The following is a 15,875-nucleotide window of genomic DNA, read 5'->3' as shown; positions in this document are numbered from 1 at the left end:
TTCCATCTCTACTACAGAGCCGGACATGAGAGTTTCTTCTAGAGTCTAATAATCTCATAATGGCCAATATAAAGACAAATTAAGCAAATGGTTAACAATCCAGAGTTTTTCGGTCTCAAAATTATTGTAAGAGACTCGTGGGAAGAAACTAGCAGCAGGACAACCGTTACAAAGATAAACAGGGAGTATAAATTTTTTTCCACACACTAAAATTTCCAAAAAATGTATGAATCGAAAAGGAAAAACGAAGTTTAGCCACATTACACTACCTCGACGACATAGGCCGCAAAGGAAGAGCAACCAGCCAGCCACAATAGAGTGAATTTACAAATTTCGAATCTAAACCACAAAAAAGGAAATTGAACATTCAGTACAAAATGTCACGTTCCTGAACACTTGCTTGTAGTATAAAGTACACATTATCCTCAGCTTTTGCCTAAAGCTGCAAAAAAATTGCCTCAGTTAACAAAGAATATTACAAAGAAATATATGTATATATAAAAATATATCCACACTATCGAAGACAAAACACCAAATCAAAAGAATTTTTTCGACTAGGCCTCAGCTTCAAATCAATTCACTTTCCCCTTGGAGTAAACCTCAGCCTCTGTTGTCTGATCCATCAGTGTTCGATTGCTATGAGAAAATAACTCGATAGCTAATGAAAACACGACATCCCCGCCATGGATGCCATTCCAATTAACTGAAACGTCCAGCTATGAACAATCAACACATCAGTAGGATCCCATTTGTGGCATGCCAAATGGGGGCATTGGAGGCATGCCCATACCACCCATGGGTGGGGGAGGGGCAGCGAACCCCCCTCCCATTCCAGTACCTCCCATGCCTGGCATGGGAGGGGCCGGCAAAGCAAGAGGAAGTAGTTGTGCATACATATTCTGCAGCAATTGACCGAGCAAATCAGTGACATGGCATAGAATTTGTAGTTTAACGTCAGATTATAAAATGAGACTTCCTTTTTCCTTTTTCGGAAAAAGGAAATGGAAGATGCAATGTCTTAACATCCATTATAATCAATGAAAAGTACAATTGATTTGCATTTCAAAAAGGTTATTCCTGCAGCTTGAAACATTTAGACGATGCCTGATTCTGGTTTCAGATAAGAGATAATACCTGTTGCAGGACAACATCTTTCTCTTCTTCCTTTTTAGCTTTCTCTTCTTTCATAGCCTCAATCTTGTCTTTAACTAATTCATCAACTTTGCCACTGTATTCCCGGATAAACTGCACAAGAAGATGAAGAAAGTACATCCTTTATAATCAAACACATCACTGATAAAAAGAAAACGTAAACCTTAAGGTTCTGTACGGGTGCAGTTCTCAATCAACATTCTATAACTTCCTAAGAAGATCCCAACTTTTGTACAGGATACATGCCCCTAAAGGCATGCACAAACAACCAGGAGGACAAGGGGAGTGATTTACCTGTAAAAGGTACGGGAATGCAAAATCAATCATGTTATTCATCCAGGCTAGTTCCAGTGCAACATCTGGGCGGATTAAATCGTAGCAAACAAAGAGGCACGAAGCGAAACACTCCTTCTTACCCTACAAAAACAACAACAAACATTAGATATTCAAATTTTGACCAATTGAGCTCTTGAGGAAATTGCAGAATCTTCTACAAGTTAAAGGGAACCAAGTCTGTTACAATATGAATAGGGCAGGACATCATCATAAACGCAAGGACAAGATATTGATAACCATGTGTATAACACGAACATTTACAAGATTTATATTACAAAACACAGACACATTATTGACACACTTAGAGGTAGAAAAATAAATCGTGCAGATAGAATGATCAATTCTACCTGTTCAATGAAATAAACAAGCAACTCCTCTGCAAGTTCACGATCACCAGATTGTGAAGCAGTCTCCATTGCATCTTTGTAAAGGTTGTCTTTTTTTGACAAAGCAATTGATTGCTTCCACCTCCCTGCCTTCTTGTAAATGTATGCAGCAACTCGTCTCATTTCAAGAAGCTCATGTTTCTCAATCTGCCAGGTAAAGAATGTATAAATATAAATATAGAAAAGCCAATAATTATGATGTGGAAGTCAACACAATCACCTTTTGAGCAAGTCCGATCTGATCAAAGTTATCATGCAAGTCAATTGATTCACGTAGCCTCTCATAATCTTCTTCTTCAACATAGATCTCGTTGAGAGCTTCATTGACGGCAGACACATTATTGCTTTGAACAGCTACCATGTATGGCTTAACAAGACGCAGATGACCCGCCTAAAAAACATCAGAAAATGTAATCAGAAACAGGTAAAAACTACAATAATCACAAATATGTGCAATGAGATAGAAGGAAGATATCCAAAATAAATCTCTACCTTTCTCATTATGTCCACAACTCGGGTATGATCGACACGAAGAGCAAGCACATTGAGAACATCATTGATGAGATCAGGGTGCTCTTGCAAGTAAAAGTGCACAGCTTTGTAATATAGCTCCACATTGGCAACTTTGACAATAATATCTTTGAATTGCATGTGATCCCAAGCTTCTGGAGAATGATTCATCACAGTTGTCGCTGCATTATCAAACTCATCGTACTGAACATATAAGTAAGTTAATTCTAGCCAGTGCTGCTGTTCATCACATGCTCGAATCAGTTTGGGGATATTGAGACGAGTAGAAAACAATTTTATGTGTTCCATGAGTTTCTCATGGCGATATCTAGCGTAAAGGACACCCAGCTCTGTAAAGATGCCCATGTGTGCACGTTCCAATCCTAGACCACTCTCCATAAGTGATATGAGCTCATTAAAGCATCCTCTATTCTGATAATACTCACTAACTTCTTCAAGGTCATCAACCTACAAAAGCCACAAAAATTATGAGACTGATTATGAAACTAAAAGAAGTTATATAACAAGTGCACTGCATTCAGTTACCTGTACTATAATGTTGAGGCCACAAATTTGAGCCAAGCGGAACTCCTCAGCATCAACACAGGCAAAGCATATTTCCTTCCATGTCTTTGCGCTATTAGCTTTCCGCGCAGCATCAACAGCACCTTGGAATTGCTTCAATTTCACTAAAGTACTTGCCAATTTGCCCCAATTGGATATGAAAGCAAAAATAATTTTTGCAGCCTCATATAGAGCTTCATCGTATAAGCGATCACCAACATTTGGCAGATTAGCCACATTAGGCATAAGAATAAATTCTTCAATTTCACCCAGCCTATCAATTTTGGCATAAGCATAAATAAGCTCACTGTCTACTTTAGGCTCCTTTGCTTTCTGTCTAACCATGAGAAGATACTTCACAAGGTCATGATAAACATCTGCATCTTCTGAAGCTCGGATGACTTCCAAAAATTGAGTTGCATCATCAGCACGAATAAATGATTCTATTGCATCACCCACTAGCCCATCCCTTAGTTGAGCTTTAGCCACTTGACTCCAGACAGCATCTTCTTCAACACGGTAAGCAAATTCAACAGCACGGTTGATGTCTCGAATATTATCCAACAACACATTTACAGCCTGGACATTCAAATTAAATTTCTTGAAAATGGCATAGGCTTCTTCATACAATTGAGCATCCACAGCAACCTCTCCAACAGCCGGGCCATCAAAGTTATCGAGTCTATTGACATAGTCCATAACCCTAGATGGATCAGCCTTGATTGCAGTCAAGATAAGTAAGTTTTGCAAGTTGAAGTTCCCACTGAAAGCTGAGTTCTGAAGCACAATCTTTTCAAGCAATTCAATTAGCTCATGAGGAAGATCCGCAGTCATAAACGCTTTAACAGCTGCAGACACTTGCTCGGGGCTTTTGCTTTCTGGCAAAGCAGTGGATACAACTTGGTCAATGAGCAGCCTTCTAAATTCATTTTCTGGATCAAGAACTTTGGCCCAGAGATCACCATCCATCCTCTCAACTACATACCTACAGTTATAAAATTAAGGATCATATACTACATAATATTTGAAACTAAATATATGGCACTAAATCTACACTAATAAAAAACCTGGCCTGCAGCTTGAACAATGAATTCTTATTAGTCACATTAATAAGTTCATCATCGCATTGTCCCCTCCGGTATGCGACAACAGCAAGGGTGGGAGCACGCTTCTCACAGTATTTACCCACAACACGTGAATCATAGTACGGGTTTGTTGTGAGAAAGTGCTCTGGATTGTTGTTGCTATCAATAATGATTTTACCCAGAGCGTTGTGGACATGCACATCTTGGCTTCCTTCACTTACAAGATGCTCCAAAAATTGAGTAAGCAGGCGAAGTCGGTTCCTGCACCCCACACACCACACATAATTCATAACAATTCAACAAAACAAGAATCCTTTAAGAGAACACATGAAACCATACAAGATACCTTTTTTCACACTCTTCCACCAGAGGCTCAACTGGAAGCAGCGAACGGACAGATAAAATCAGGCCTTTAATGAAATCTTCAGGGCACTCATCATCTAGGAGCTGTCCAACAACTAGTGGAGCATTTCCTGGATTAACCTATCACAAGAGAACAATTAGTTCACGAAAAATGGATTTTTCATAGTGGTAAAAAACATTGATGAAAAAAATACCTTCTGCACATATCCTTCAATGTAACGGAGCATGTTGTTGGTGTACAAGTAATGTGTGAGGTCAGGAACAAAACCAAAGCGGTCACACACATTGATAAGCGGCCGAGCATCAGGAAGTTTTGCTTCCATTAGAAAGTTCTTAGCCTTTTCAGGATCATAGAAATTTGATTCTCTTGTAACACGCTCGACCTCTTTAATCTGTCCAGTCTTGGCAGCTGCTTCAATGTACTTGAAATGAATGTCAGGATCCTCACTGCCAGAGATGAATAATTAGCAGTTTATCACAATAACAAGCAATTCGGTACCATGGATAGAGACCATTCCTTTGTAATGTGCATGAAATGGCTACCAAAATATTACCTGGAGCTCAAGTACGACCCCAAGAAGAAATATAATCCTTCATAGGACTTGAACTGCTCAAATAGCCTTATGCATGCTTCAACTCCCAATTGTTCACAGTACTCTTTAGCAGTCTACATAAACAATGAATAATCAGATCCAGAAAACCAGCAAACAAGGAGATTTATTCTGAATCCCACAATTTCCAATAGAATGGTGTTCAAAATAATATCTAGACATGTAACTTGTAAGCAAAAGAATTCTTGGACACCATACTCTTATTATAAATACTTAACTATAAAGCTAACATTCATACCTGGACAATAATCTGAAGGTTTCCTCTTAAATTGACAAGTAGAAGATCTTTCATGCACTCTAGTGCCCATTCTTTGGAAAGAGTGCCGAAGAATTCCACAAGTGCCTGAAAAGCATACATTATTAAGCATAGAATACCCATTTAGGGAATGAGATATATATAAGCAGGTATTCAATTTCATAACCTGTGGCTCAATCGCATGAGTATTAACAATGACACGCTTAATATCAGGCAGCTCCGAATAATGCTGCAGACACATAATAATGTTTGATCAAAATTTTGGAAAAATGAACATGAAGATGCAAATCCACATTCCACAGTAATATGAAGATATTTTACCTGAAGTGCTCGCACGTATAGCCCTGCTTTCTCACAGAGTTGTGCAACGCGTGGTCTGTCATAATGACTAAACATCCCATTCGCTAATATAGCATCAGCCACATTGGGAAAAGTCACAAGATTGATTTCGAGGACCTGAAATGAATAGAATATAGGAAATCATGATTGCATCTGTCAAGGTGATCATGAATGACAATAGCTCCACAGAGGATTAAAAGAGTAATAATTGACCTTAGTTTGCAGGTGTGCATGCTCTGGTAGATTTGGTTTCAGGACATCCAACAGAAACGCAGTTGCTTCACGAATCATATTCCGCTGAAGAAAATAGTTAATGAAGAAAGAAGCTCAATCAGCTGCCTCAAACTTTTGACATGTTATAAAGAATTATAAACGTAAAACATGAAAAACACTAACCGAGAAGTCGTGACTGTTAAAATACAGATTTTATCAGACAAGATGAGAACAGAACTCAAACCTGAAGAAATAGATCGGTAATGGTGTTGTAATCAACAGGGCATCCTCCTTCCATTTGAGACATCATAAGGGCAAAATTAACAGCTCCCTTCACACAGGAAAAAGAAATCATTACAACTTCATAGTTAGAAAGATGAGTTTGATATGCTAATTACTAAGATCCAAAAGTACCTGAGGATTAGACCGGAGAATTGTTTGCAGAAGGAACAGGTAATCAGGAGTATAGCCAACCTGTTCCACGACAAATATATATTTTCATTTAATAATCCCTTAAATTATATAACATCAGAAGTATAATGACAAAAATGAAACAAAAACACCACAACAAACATCACTATAATCCAGGGTAAGATATACGATAGGGGTATAATATTCATATACCAACATGATCATGCACATTACCTGCTTTGAGTATATCAATATTTTGTCAAACTCCTGACGCTCAGCAAATGCTGCAACAACTTTTGGTGTAACTCTAGCTTTGATAAATATCTTCAGGGCAAGGTCATTGTCAACCGTCTACAAAACAGACAAGGAAGAAACAAGTTCATACAATGCAACCGAATGTGGGATCTCAGATAGAATGCTGAGAATTAATATACGAAGGAAGCTAATGTTTCAAACTTAGGTTAGATCTAACCTTTACAAGGTCTCCCAGTTCCTCACTACACTCCAGTTTGTCTTCAGCCAACCAGTTCTCTAATAAATTCTTTTTGTTTTGGTTGACAACAAGACGAGATAACTCAAGAGACTCAAATGCATTAAGCTTTCCTTTAGTCAACAGAGTTCCAAAATACTGCAGCAATGGCGGTGTCTGCCCAGCTTGAACAGGAACACTCTGAATATATGAAAAAATATTATGCTAATAAATTATCACCACACAACAGAAAACAGGCAAGTTTTCATTACAGATCAGTGCTAATATAATTACTAGTGGAGATTGATGGTATGTGAAATTATACCCTCACTGGCCACATATATGTCGCTGATAAAGATATCTAATACTGAAAAGTCAAGAGATACCTGAAATTTGGAGACAGTTTCAGGTGTCCGGAGGATGCCTTGGGGGGATTCGGCAGCCAGCTCTGCAGCTTCCTTATACTTGGTCTGAGCAAATAATTCTTGGAACCGCTGGACAACCTAAAGTATTTTTTATGATAACAGGTACAATGTGTTATCAGTGTCCTTGCACTAAAACCAGAGACCACTAAAAGTCTAATAAATTAAGCACTTTTCAAATGGTATGATGTAAATCATCATCACCACCAAAATACCCCAGAAGTGACATGCATTTCATACAGTGAGAATGAAATCATTATACATGCTTGTTCCTTTACTAACAAAAAAGGTAAGAGAAAAGTGATCACGTGTTTACTATAGCTGTAATTAACAGTAACGATTAAACATTTACTAACAAGATTCTTCCACTATGTGTAAAGGACATCTGCAGCCAAGACCGACTTACCAAATTCTCAGCGCCAGGGAGGTTTCCTCTTTTAGCAAGATTGACGGCAAGCTCCAGATTGTTTAACTGCAACAATTGTTGAAGATTGAATGGGTTCAGTGAAAAAAAAAGAAAAAAGAAAAAAAAAAAAAAAACCCCCAAAAAGTCAACAAACATACCTGGCCACTGACAAAAGGTACAATAGTTGCTTCATTTACTGTAGCAAGTAACACCTGCCCTCGCCTGTTAATCGCATAAAAACCTCCAATAGATGAAGCTTCTGATGTCAGAAAAATGGGATCCGGACTAATTCGATTTCTGTATACTGCTGTGGCAGTTTCTAGATCATATACAAAGAGTAATCCGAGCTTCGTAATCACATATATGAGGCCATACTTATTTGATATCTGGGTAAACAAAAAAAACATAGGAGCAGTATGAGACATGAAGAATAGATGCACAAAACAAACGTAAAAGTGAACCCAAGAAGACAAAATACCTGCATGGCTACTGGAAAATCATCAGCAAAGTCTGGAGGGAAGAACAGATCTGCTTGTTTTTTAGTAAAAGATGGTTTTCCTACACATGCAAAGTTTAATTAAGCAAATACCACAAATGAAGCCTGTAAGAGACTGCTAGGCCTATTGTATCCTACACAGGTTTTCAATATATACAAGAAAAGAATTATGAAATATGTATTCACCTGGCTGAGCACCAAGCTCAATAACATGCAACTTCGATGTCACCTGAACCGCATTAGAGCTTTTTGAGGCAAAAGAAATAAGGATGGAATCCTTATCATTCCCAGCTACCTGCTCAAGAGCCAATGTAAGAAGTAAGATATTGAAGACAGAAGCAGCATAAGAGTATCACACCTGGAGAAGGAACACATACTTTGAAAGAAGCAAATGATGCAGCATGAGCTTCAAGAGCTTGACTTCTTTGCTGATCCACGGAAAACAGCTGCATATTTCCTTTGACCAATTGAGGCCGCTGAAGAATGTATTTCATCTTAGTAAGATTATGGGAAGTAAAATGAAAAAGACGTGCATTGCTATACTACAGTTACAGATGCTAAAAAATATATTCATGGCACAAAATCAGAAAATCAGTATATCAAACTTTGGCTGGAAAGAACGCAAGTGCTTCCAGTGTTGCAATGTCATTTAATAGATACATTGCACAAACATTAGATAAAAATATTGAATCCACTGAAAAGGTTTATTCAGCCATAAATTGACTATTGCGCACTATACATCAGCACATAAAAGTAACTCAATACATTTGCATGTAAGAACTTCCTTAAGTCATAATAGACTTAGATACATTTGCATATCAGAACTTTCATAAGGCACAATAGACCAGTAGTGTGCTTATTGCCTCATTCCGGAATAGTTTAATTGAAGATTAAGGAATAAATGTTTAGTGAGTTAAGTGGAGTTTAATTAAAGTACGGGAGAGAATAAAGTGCTAAGTGTTATCTGAAGAGAGAATAAATAAATAGTTGAACTGTTGAAGAGAGACTAAAGTAAGAGAGAGAGATTAAGTGTGTTAAATTTTTGCATAAAGGGAAATGACTCAATGGGAGCGGGACAGCCCAAAAATGAATACCACTCGCCTCTAATGGGCAAAGGGAGTATTATATATCAACAGAAAATGCAGTGGCTCGTACTTGAGAATATTACAGGCAGGGTACTGTGGTACGTACAAACTCTATTATGTTCTATCAATCAGCATATTCAAATAAAGCATTAGAAAATTGGCAAACAATTCTGACGCTACGCTATGCAATACATACCATGCTCACTTTGAATAATTATTCATAAAAATGATACTCCCTCCGTCCCTGAAAATTTGTCATTTATTCCCTTTTTCGTCCGTCCCTAAAAATTTGTCACCTTTCATTTTAACCATTTTTGGTAGTGGACCCCATATTCCACTAACTCATTCCCCCTCACATTTATTTTAAAACTAATATATAAAAGTAGGACCCACTTGCCACCAACTTTTTCAACCCACTTTCTATTACATTTCTTAAAACCCGTGCCGAGTCAAATGGCGACAAATTTTGGGGGACGGAGGGAGTACTAGATTTAGAGATATTAAAACATACAAGTTTACATAACAGTTACAGTTATTCTAAATATTATGGCAAAAGGCCACAGAGAAATAGTTAATTGATGAAACCATTTTAATACCACTTAGACTCCCTCCGTTCCCTCATAGTTGAGGCAAAACATTTCGACATGGAGTTTAAGAATGGAATGTTGAGTGTGTTAAATAAATAGATAAAAAAATGAGAGAGAAAAAGGTTGAGAGAATAAAGTAAAAAGTGAATGAAGTAAGAGAGTGTAAAGTAAGAAAGAGAAAAAAGTTACTACTATATATGGAAATGACTCAACTATGAAGGAACTTCCCGAAATGGAAAAATGACTCGACTATGAGGGAACGGAGGGAGTAGCTTTTATGCATACGATATTGGCATCATAAATATTAGTATATTTAATATCTTGTAATTGTAAATGAGCCAAGAAAAAAACAGTTAAAACGCACCTCTGGCGAACCAGGAGCAATACCAATCAAAACCAACCACTTTTCAGAAGGATCACATTTATAATTGATTATCTGGTTGTTTGCTAAATTTGCAGTTCTATCGAACATCTTTACAGGTTCCGAATCACCTATTCACAGCAAGATGGAATAATTTCAATAAGGAAGGTAGTGCAGGGTAAAAAAAGGGGGGAAAAGTGATGGTTTATCACCTTCAATTGACCAGTGATAAACTGAGGACTGCGTGACTAAACCCAACATCTTAGGAGTTATCCACTTCCAAAATACAACCTGCCACAAAGCATATTAGAATACTGCAGCATTTGTTGATCAATCCTTCAATTGTATGCTCATATCTGAAGCATATACGTATACCTGCTCAGGCATCTGATGGGACTTCATCTTTGCTTTTGCCTCAATGTTAAATATTTGTAGGTGATCTTGAGTGGTTCCAGGAAGTTGAGCTTCATCAAGGAAACTAGTCTTTTCAGTAAGATCACAATAAAAGGAAGCAGAGTTGGTCATCCTTTATTCAGTAAATTGTTTCTGATCAACAGTAATGTGTAACAAAATACAATATGTTAATCCTGATGATTTCTAAAATGAAACTTATATTTCTCAATGGGAAAGGGGCAGTGATTGTTCCACGACAATCGTGCAGACCATCATTTTAATAAGACTTCTTAGGGAACAGACCAGCTTAAATTTGCTGTTCATTAATCAAGCTGCCAAGATTTGTTATATTTACTGTTGAATCTGCTTGTACTGAGCTTCTTATAAACAAAAGAGAAAGGCTTTCTGAAAGCTTAGACATAACTAGGAAAGAGACATCTTCAAATGACAGCCTTGTCATTCCTAGGATATTTTTCCTGAATCAGATTCGCAGCATTGTTTCCTCAAGCATGTCTATACTATTCTTTGGTGGCTCTAAGAGTCTAAGTCCAATACATTTCCATGTTACCCATTCTTTTTTCATTTCCAATCTCTAGAATATTCCCAGTTTTTTATCTCATCTGATTACATGAATAGTCAAAATAAGACTTTATAGTAGAAATTTCTTTTTGTAGACCATATCTAGTCCAATAAGCTATTTTATGAACTTGCCCTCACTGTTCAGATCAATCGGTAATGCAACTTTTTCTGAGCTTGCAACATGAGAGATACTTTTCAGAAATGAAATACACGATTTAATTAATCAGAAGCGGTCAGTAGAATTCGTTCACCTTTCAATGCCAATATTCTAGAATTTGGATTCATAAGTGCTGAATCAGCCGTGATGGGCCGCCGCAGCGGCTGTGATGGCATGCTCATATCGATAATCACCACACTGTTTTGTGGAGCAGTCTCACGAACACAGATGTACTTATCAGATTCCATCGTCACATTTGTGAATGTAATGAACTGCGGATTGATCCCTAAGCTAGTCAACTGTAAACACCAAATAAAACACAGTCAAAGTTCATCCCGGCAGATCTGAAACTAAAGTAAACAGGAAACAGCCTAAACACGAAACGAACAATCACCAGCAGCTCAACTAGCAAAGCTTCAAATCAAGCAAAATATCAACCAAATTCAGAAGAAAATGAAAACATTTGAAATTAGCAGTCACGGCGCTAAAATGAGTAGAATTAAGTAAGAGACGGTGAGAAGATTGGAAAATGGGATTACCGTGAGGGCTTCTTTCATAGTGATCGGAGCATTGGCAGCCGCCATGGCTGGAGAAGAATCGAGGGTTCGAGATCGAAGCTGCGGATTTGAGTAGATGTTTTCGAGATCTGCAGAGCAAAGAGAAGCCCTCGTACCCTCCAACCGAATGGAAACGGGAGATCTAGAGAGAGAGGGGTTCCCCTAAGTGCAGAAACTAAGTACAGAAGTGTACGTATATAAATGGTAGAATTAGAAATGCCAATTTACTGAGTCGGAAATAAAGAGGGAAATAAACTGAGAGGAGATAGGGAAGGATGATTGTCTCCAGTAGATTCTCTGCAATTATACTCGTTCACTCTTTATAACGTGGTATACTAGTTGACCTAGAGTGTCCACTATAGTTGGCCGGTCAAGCCACAAAGTGTGGCCAGACTATAAAATTGTGGCCGGGCCACCAACGTCCATGTTTTTCACTATAGTGGACATGCCCAAGCCATAATCATTTATTTTTTCCATTTTGTTTATATTTTAATTTTACTACAATAAATATTGTTAGACTATAATAATTAAATAAAATGCATAATTTAATGAAAACTAAATTGAAAACAAAATCTTCGTTGTATTATAGAACGGGGTAAAATTATACAACGAAAATTATTTTAAAACACTCAAACAAAAACTAAAAAAAACACCGTCATCGCCGACTACTCGGTGTCATCATCATAATCCGCCAATTCTTCTTCACCCGTTGCATCGTCACCGCCAACGCCATCACCGTCACCACCACCGCCATCGCTCTGAGGTCCCGTCGTCGCCGCCGCCGTGTCCCCCCACCCCAACAACGTCCTCAGCCTCACTATAAGGTCGTAGTACATCCTCTTGGTAGGCGGGTCGGTCGACTTCTCATACAAGGCTAGAGTGTCCTTGAGTTCCTTTATCATCTGCACCTCCAGGGTGTTTTTCAACGCCGCTCGGGCCGATCCGAGGGCGGATGCAGACGGCCCCGCAGCAGAGTGTTGGGAGGCAGCGGCGGAACCGGATCTAGCGGCTTGGATTGCGGACTGTTGACCCAGGGGCCGTGGATGCCGGGATAGTGACGAGGGGGGCTCCTCCATAACCTCGTCGTTGAGGTCGAAGGTCCTTGAACCGCCGCTACTACTGTTGTTGTTGCCGGCCCTGCCCCGTCTTGGACGCCTCAGCCCAGAATCAGACGCGTTCTCGCAGATGGCTCTGAATTTTGGGGAGTCCCGCAGAACAAGGAATTCTGCCCAGTTGGTAAACTTCTTGCCCTCTTGCATATATTGAACAACTGCATCGACAACGATTTTACGCCGGCTTCGCTGCGGCCACTCTCAGCAGTGCGCATTTGGTTCTCGTATATACCAATGAACTTCCGGAGAGCTGTAGTGATCCTACCGAACTTCTTCCGGATCTGATCGGGTGTACGGTCGACGCTCCTCGGCGGTTTGAATTGATTGTACACCACCAGGACTTTCCACCAGACTTTCCACCAGAAGCATAAGTCAGTCTGATCCGTGCCAACTATGGCATCTGTCGTCACCGCGTCCCATGACCTAGCAATAGCAACAGACTCATTGTCCGTGTACAGAAACCCTCATCGACCACCACCGCCATCGCCTTTTCCGCCACCACCGCGGCAACCTTCCTGCCCGCCGCCGCCATCGCCTCCTCCGCGACCACTGCGGCCGCCTTGCTGCCCGCCGCCGCCACCTCGCGCGGATCCTCCGCCTCGCCCGTCGGTGCCGCCACCATTTCAGCCGCCGCCGCTTCTTCCACCGCCTCCTCTCCCCGTCTCTACACGACCGGGCGTCGGGGTCTCAGGGGACCCCATCAATTGTTCCCATGTGAATCTATCAGATTCATCAAGCGAAGATTCACTGCTCTGGAATGGGGAGGATTGGAATTGGGACGGGAAGTTTATCGCGTCCATGTTGGGTCGGTAGTCACCCGTCCCCGGTTGGGTACGACCCGCATATCTCTGCTGATAAGCCGGGGACTGACGGCACCGGCGATGGCGGACTCCACATCTGGGATGGAGGAGGGGTGGGATTCGATCTCCAGTGTTGGGGAGGTGGAAAGCTCCCCTGTCCCGAATCTCCATAGCCGGGATCGTCTCCGCCTTGCATTTCACAAAAATTAAAACTGAAGGGAATAGGGTAAATTGTGTGTGAGAGTAGAGTAAAAATAAGAGTTGAATTTTAGGTATATATAGAAATATTTTCGAAAATTAAAAAAAATAAAAAAATTTATAAAAAAATTAGAAATTAGGGCCGCTGCAATAGGAGCGTCGCGGCTCACGCCCAAGCGCCGCGGCCTGGCCACGATCGTGGCGCTCTCGTGGCCCCCGCCCATCCAAGTCACTGTAGGGAGCCGCGGCTCTCCTGTAGTAGATGCTCTTAAGGCGATTCTTTTGAAGCTACCAAGAGTAGAGAAAGCATGAATAAATTTTCAAAAGCATCCAAAAGAGTAGAGAAAACATAAATAAATTTTCAAAAAGCATGTGTTTTGGTCACATTAATATAGAATTATTCAAACATGCTCTAAAAAAGTTTAGAGTCTAACACCTCAAAAAATTGAAAATTAACCCAAACACAAAAGGTTACCTAAACTTCAACTTAATTTTTACTACATTAGAAGACAACCAAAAATGAAAGGAAAGAAACATACTCTCAATTCTCATGACGAAGCTATTTTGCGGTAGATGATTTGGATGTATTCATCTCCGCAATTTACTACGTAAAATATGGCCTTCATTATGCAACACTCCCAAAAGAAGAAAAAGAAAAACAAAATAAGTTATGTTACCTCTATTTTCCATTAACTATCCTATTTTTTTTCTAAGTAAATGTCTTATTTCACTTTTTTAATATTTGGCAAATGAGACCTACATTCTACTAACTCACTTCAGTCACATTTTATTAGTATATAATTGGAGTACATAAAAGTGAGACCTATATTCCATAACTTTTTTCTACCACTTTCTTTTATAAAGTCAAATAATTTTTTAAAACTTGATCTGATAAAAAATACTCCATACGTCCCCTAAATTTTATCACATTTTGATCGGGCATGAGTTTTAAGAAATGTAATGGAAAGTGGATTAAAAAAATTGGTGGAATGTGGGTCCTACTTTTATATATTAGTTTTATAATAAAATGTGAACGAGAATGAGTTAATGAAATATAAGGTCCACTACCAAAAATGGTAAAAAGTGAAATGTGAAAAATTTTATGAGACGGACGGAAATAGAAAAATGTGACAAAATTTCAGGGACAAGGGAGTAGGATATTTAATGATAGATGAAGGGAGCATTACACAGTTCAATAAATATACTCCAATATATACTTTCTTTTGCTATTTTATTATTCAGGGGTGTAATCCGTTGCTAACTTTCTTAAATTGTTAATTTGCTAATTCATCAACGTAGTGTATAAAAAATGTCAACACGATGATACTGAAATGTCAACATAAACTTAAGTTGATATTTTAATACATTATCTGTGTTGACATTTTAATGTAATCGTGTTGATATTTTTAATACACTATGTTGATAAGTTAAAAAGTTAGCAATTTAATAAAAGTTAGCATCATAAAGCGTCCCTTGTTGTCCATATATATCTTATTATGATTAACATGTTGTTATATATTCATAATTTTTGTTATGATATTTTATGTAGAAAAACTAGGATTTGAATTCTTGTTGCTAAATCTTTCTAAAATGAGGTTAATTTAATCATATAGTCATTTATCATGTGAATTAAATATGTGTAGAGTTGTTCTTACATGTATGCTAATTTATTTGATTAGTGTATGCTAATTTATTTGTTATTATTATTAAAATTTGTAGCGTTAAAATATGTTGTCAAATTTAGCTGAATTTGCGTAGTTCATGTAGTAGTTATTTATTTAGGTATCTTTCGGTGGCTGTTGTACAAGGATGATGATATACATAAGCTACAATACAGGGATGATAATATTTGATGCACTAAAAAGAATCCGAATTTAATTATATAATATTTGAGGGGTGTGGGGATAAACGTTAAACAATGCGTCAGCAGAGTCCGTGTCATTCCCTCCGCCACGTTTCAGTGTGAAAGCTACGTGTCGTCATGGCGCCGCCTCGCAACTATCCTATATATAGTTAGCGCTATGTCG

General features: G+C 38.7%; 1 protein-coding gene across 1 annotated transcript; it reads right to left on the bottom strand.

Annotated features, from left to right (window-relative positions):
* Positions 1 to 323: 323 nt before the first annotated feature.
* On the bottom strand, positions 324 to 12,012 carry LOC125191154 (clathrin heavy chain 1). Its single transcript, XM_048088640.2, has 30 exons — positions 11,721 to 12,012; positions 11,276 to 11,480; positions 10,428 to 10,516; positions 10,265 to 10,343; positions 10,056 to 10,183; positions 8,397 to 8,495; positions 8,206 to 8,314; positions 8,002 to 8,081; positions 7,682 to 7,909; positions 7,524 to 7,589; positions 7,082 to 7,198; positions 6,699 to 6,896; positions 6,461 to 6,577; positions 6,230 to 6,289; positions 6,060 to 6,146; positions 5,816 to 5,899; positions 5,585 to 5,719; positions 5,430 to 5,492; positions 5,246 to 5,350; positions 4,951 to 5,063; positions 4,591 to 4,843; positions 4,380 to 4,516; positions 4,016 to 4,294; positions 2,931 to 3,933; positions 2,367 to 2,852; positions 2,095 to 2,265; positions 1,836 to 2,021; positions 1,447 to 1,569; positions 1,135 to 1,245; positions 324 to 899 (listed from the first exon to the last, which is right to left on the bottom strand). The coding sequence occupies exons 1-30, from the start codon at positions 11,763 to 11,765 to the stop codon at positions 735 to 737; spliced, it is 5,121 nt and encodes a 1,706-aa protein (XP_047944597.1). The 5' UTR covers positions 11,766 to 12,012; the 3' UTR covers positions 324 to 734.
* Between the last annotated feature and the right edge of the window lie 3,863 nt (positions 12,013 to 15,875).

The sequence above is a fragment of the Salvia hispanica genome, chromosome 5, assembly GCF_029641045.1.
Source record: "Salvia hispanica isolate PSC_SH4W2 chromosome 5, Shi_PSC_v1, whole genome shotgun sequence".
Classification (NCBI taxonomy): Eukaryota; Viridiplantae; Streptophyta; class Magnoliopsida; order Lamiales; family Lamiaceae; genus Salvia; species Salvia hispanica.
The sequence above is the reverse complement of the archived record's forward strand: the minus strand, read 5'-3'. Positions and strand labels throughout refer to the sequence as shown.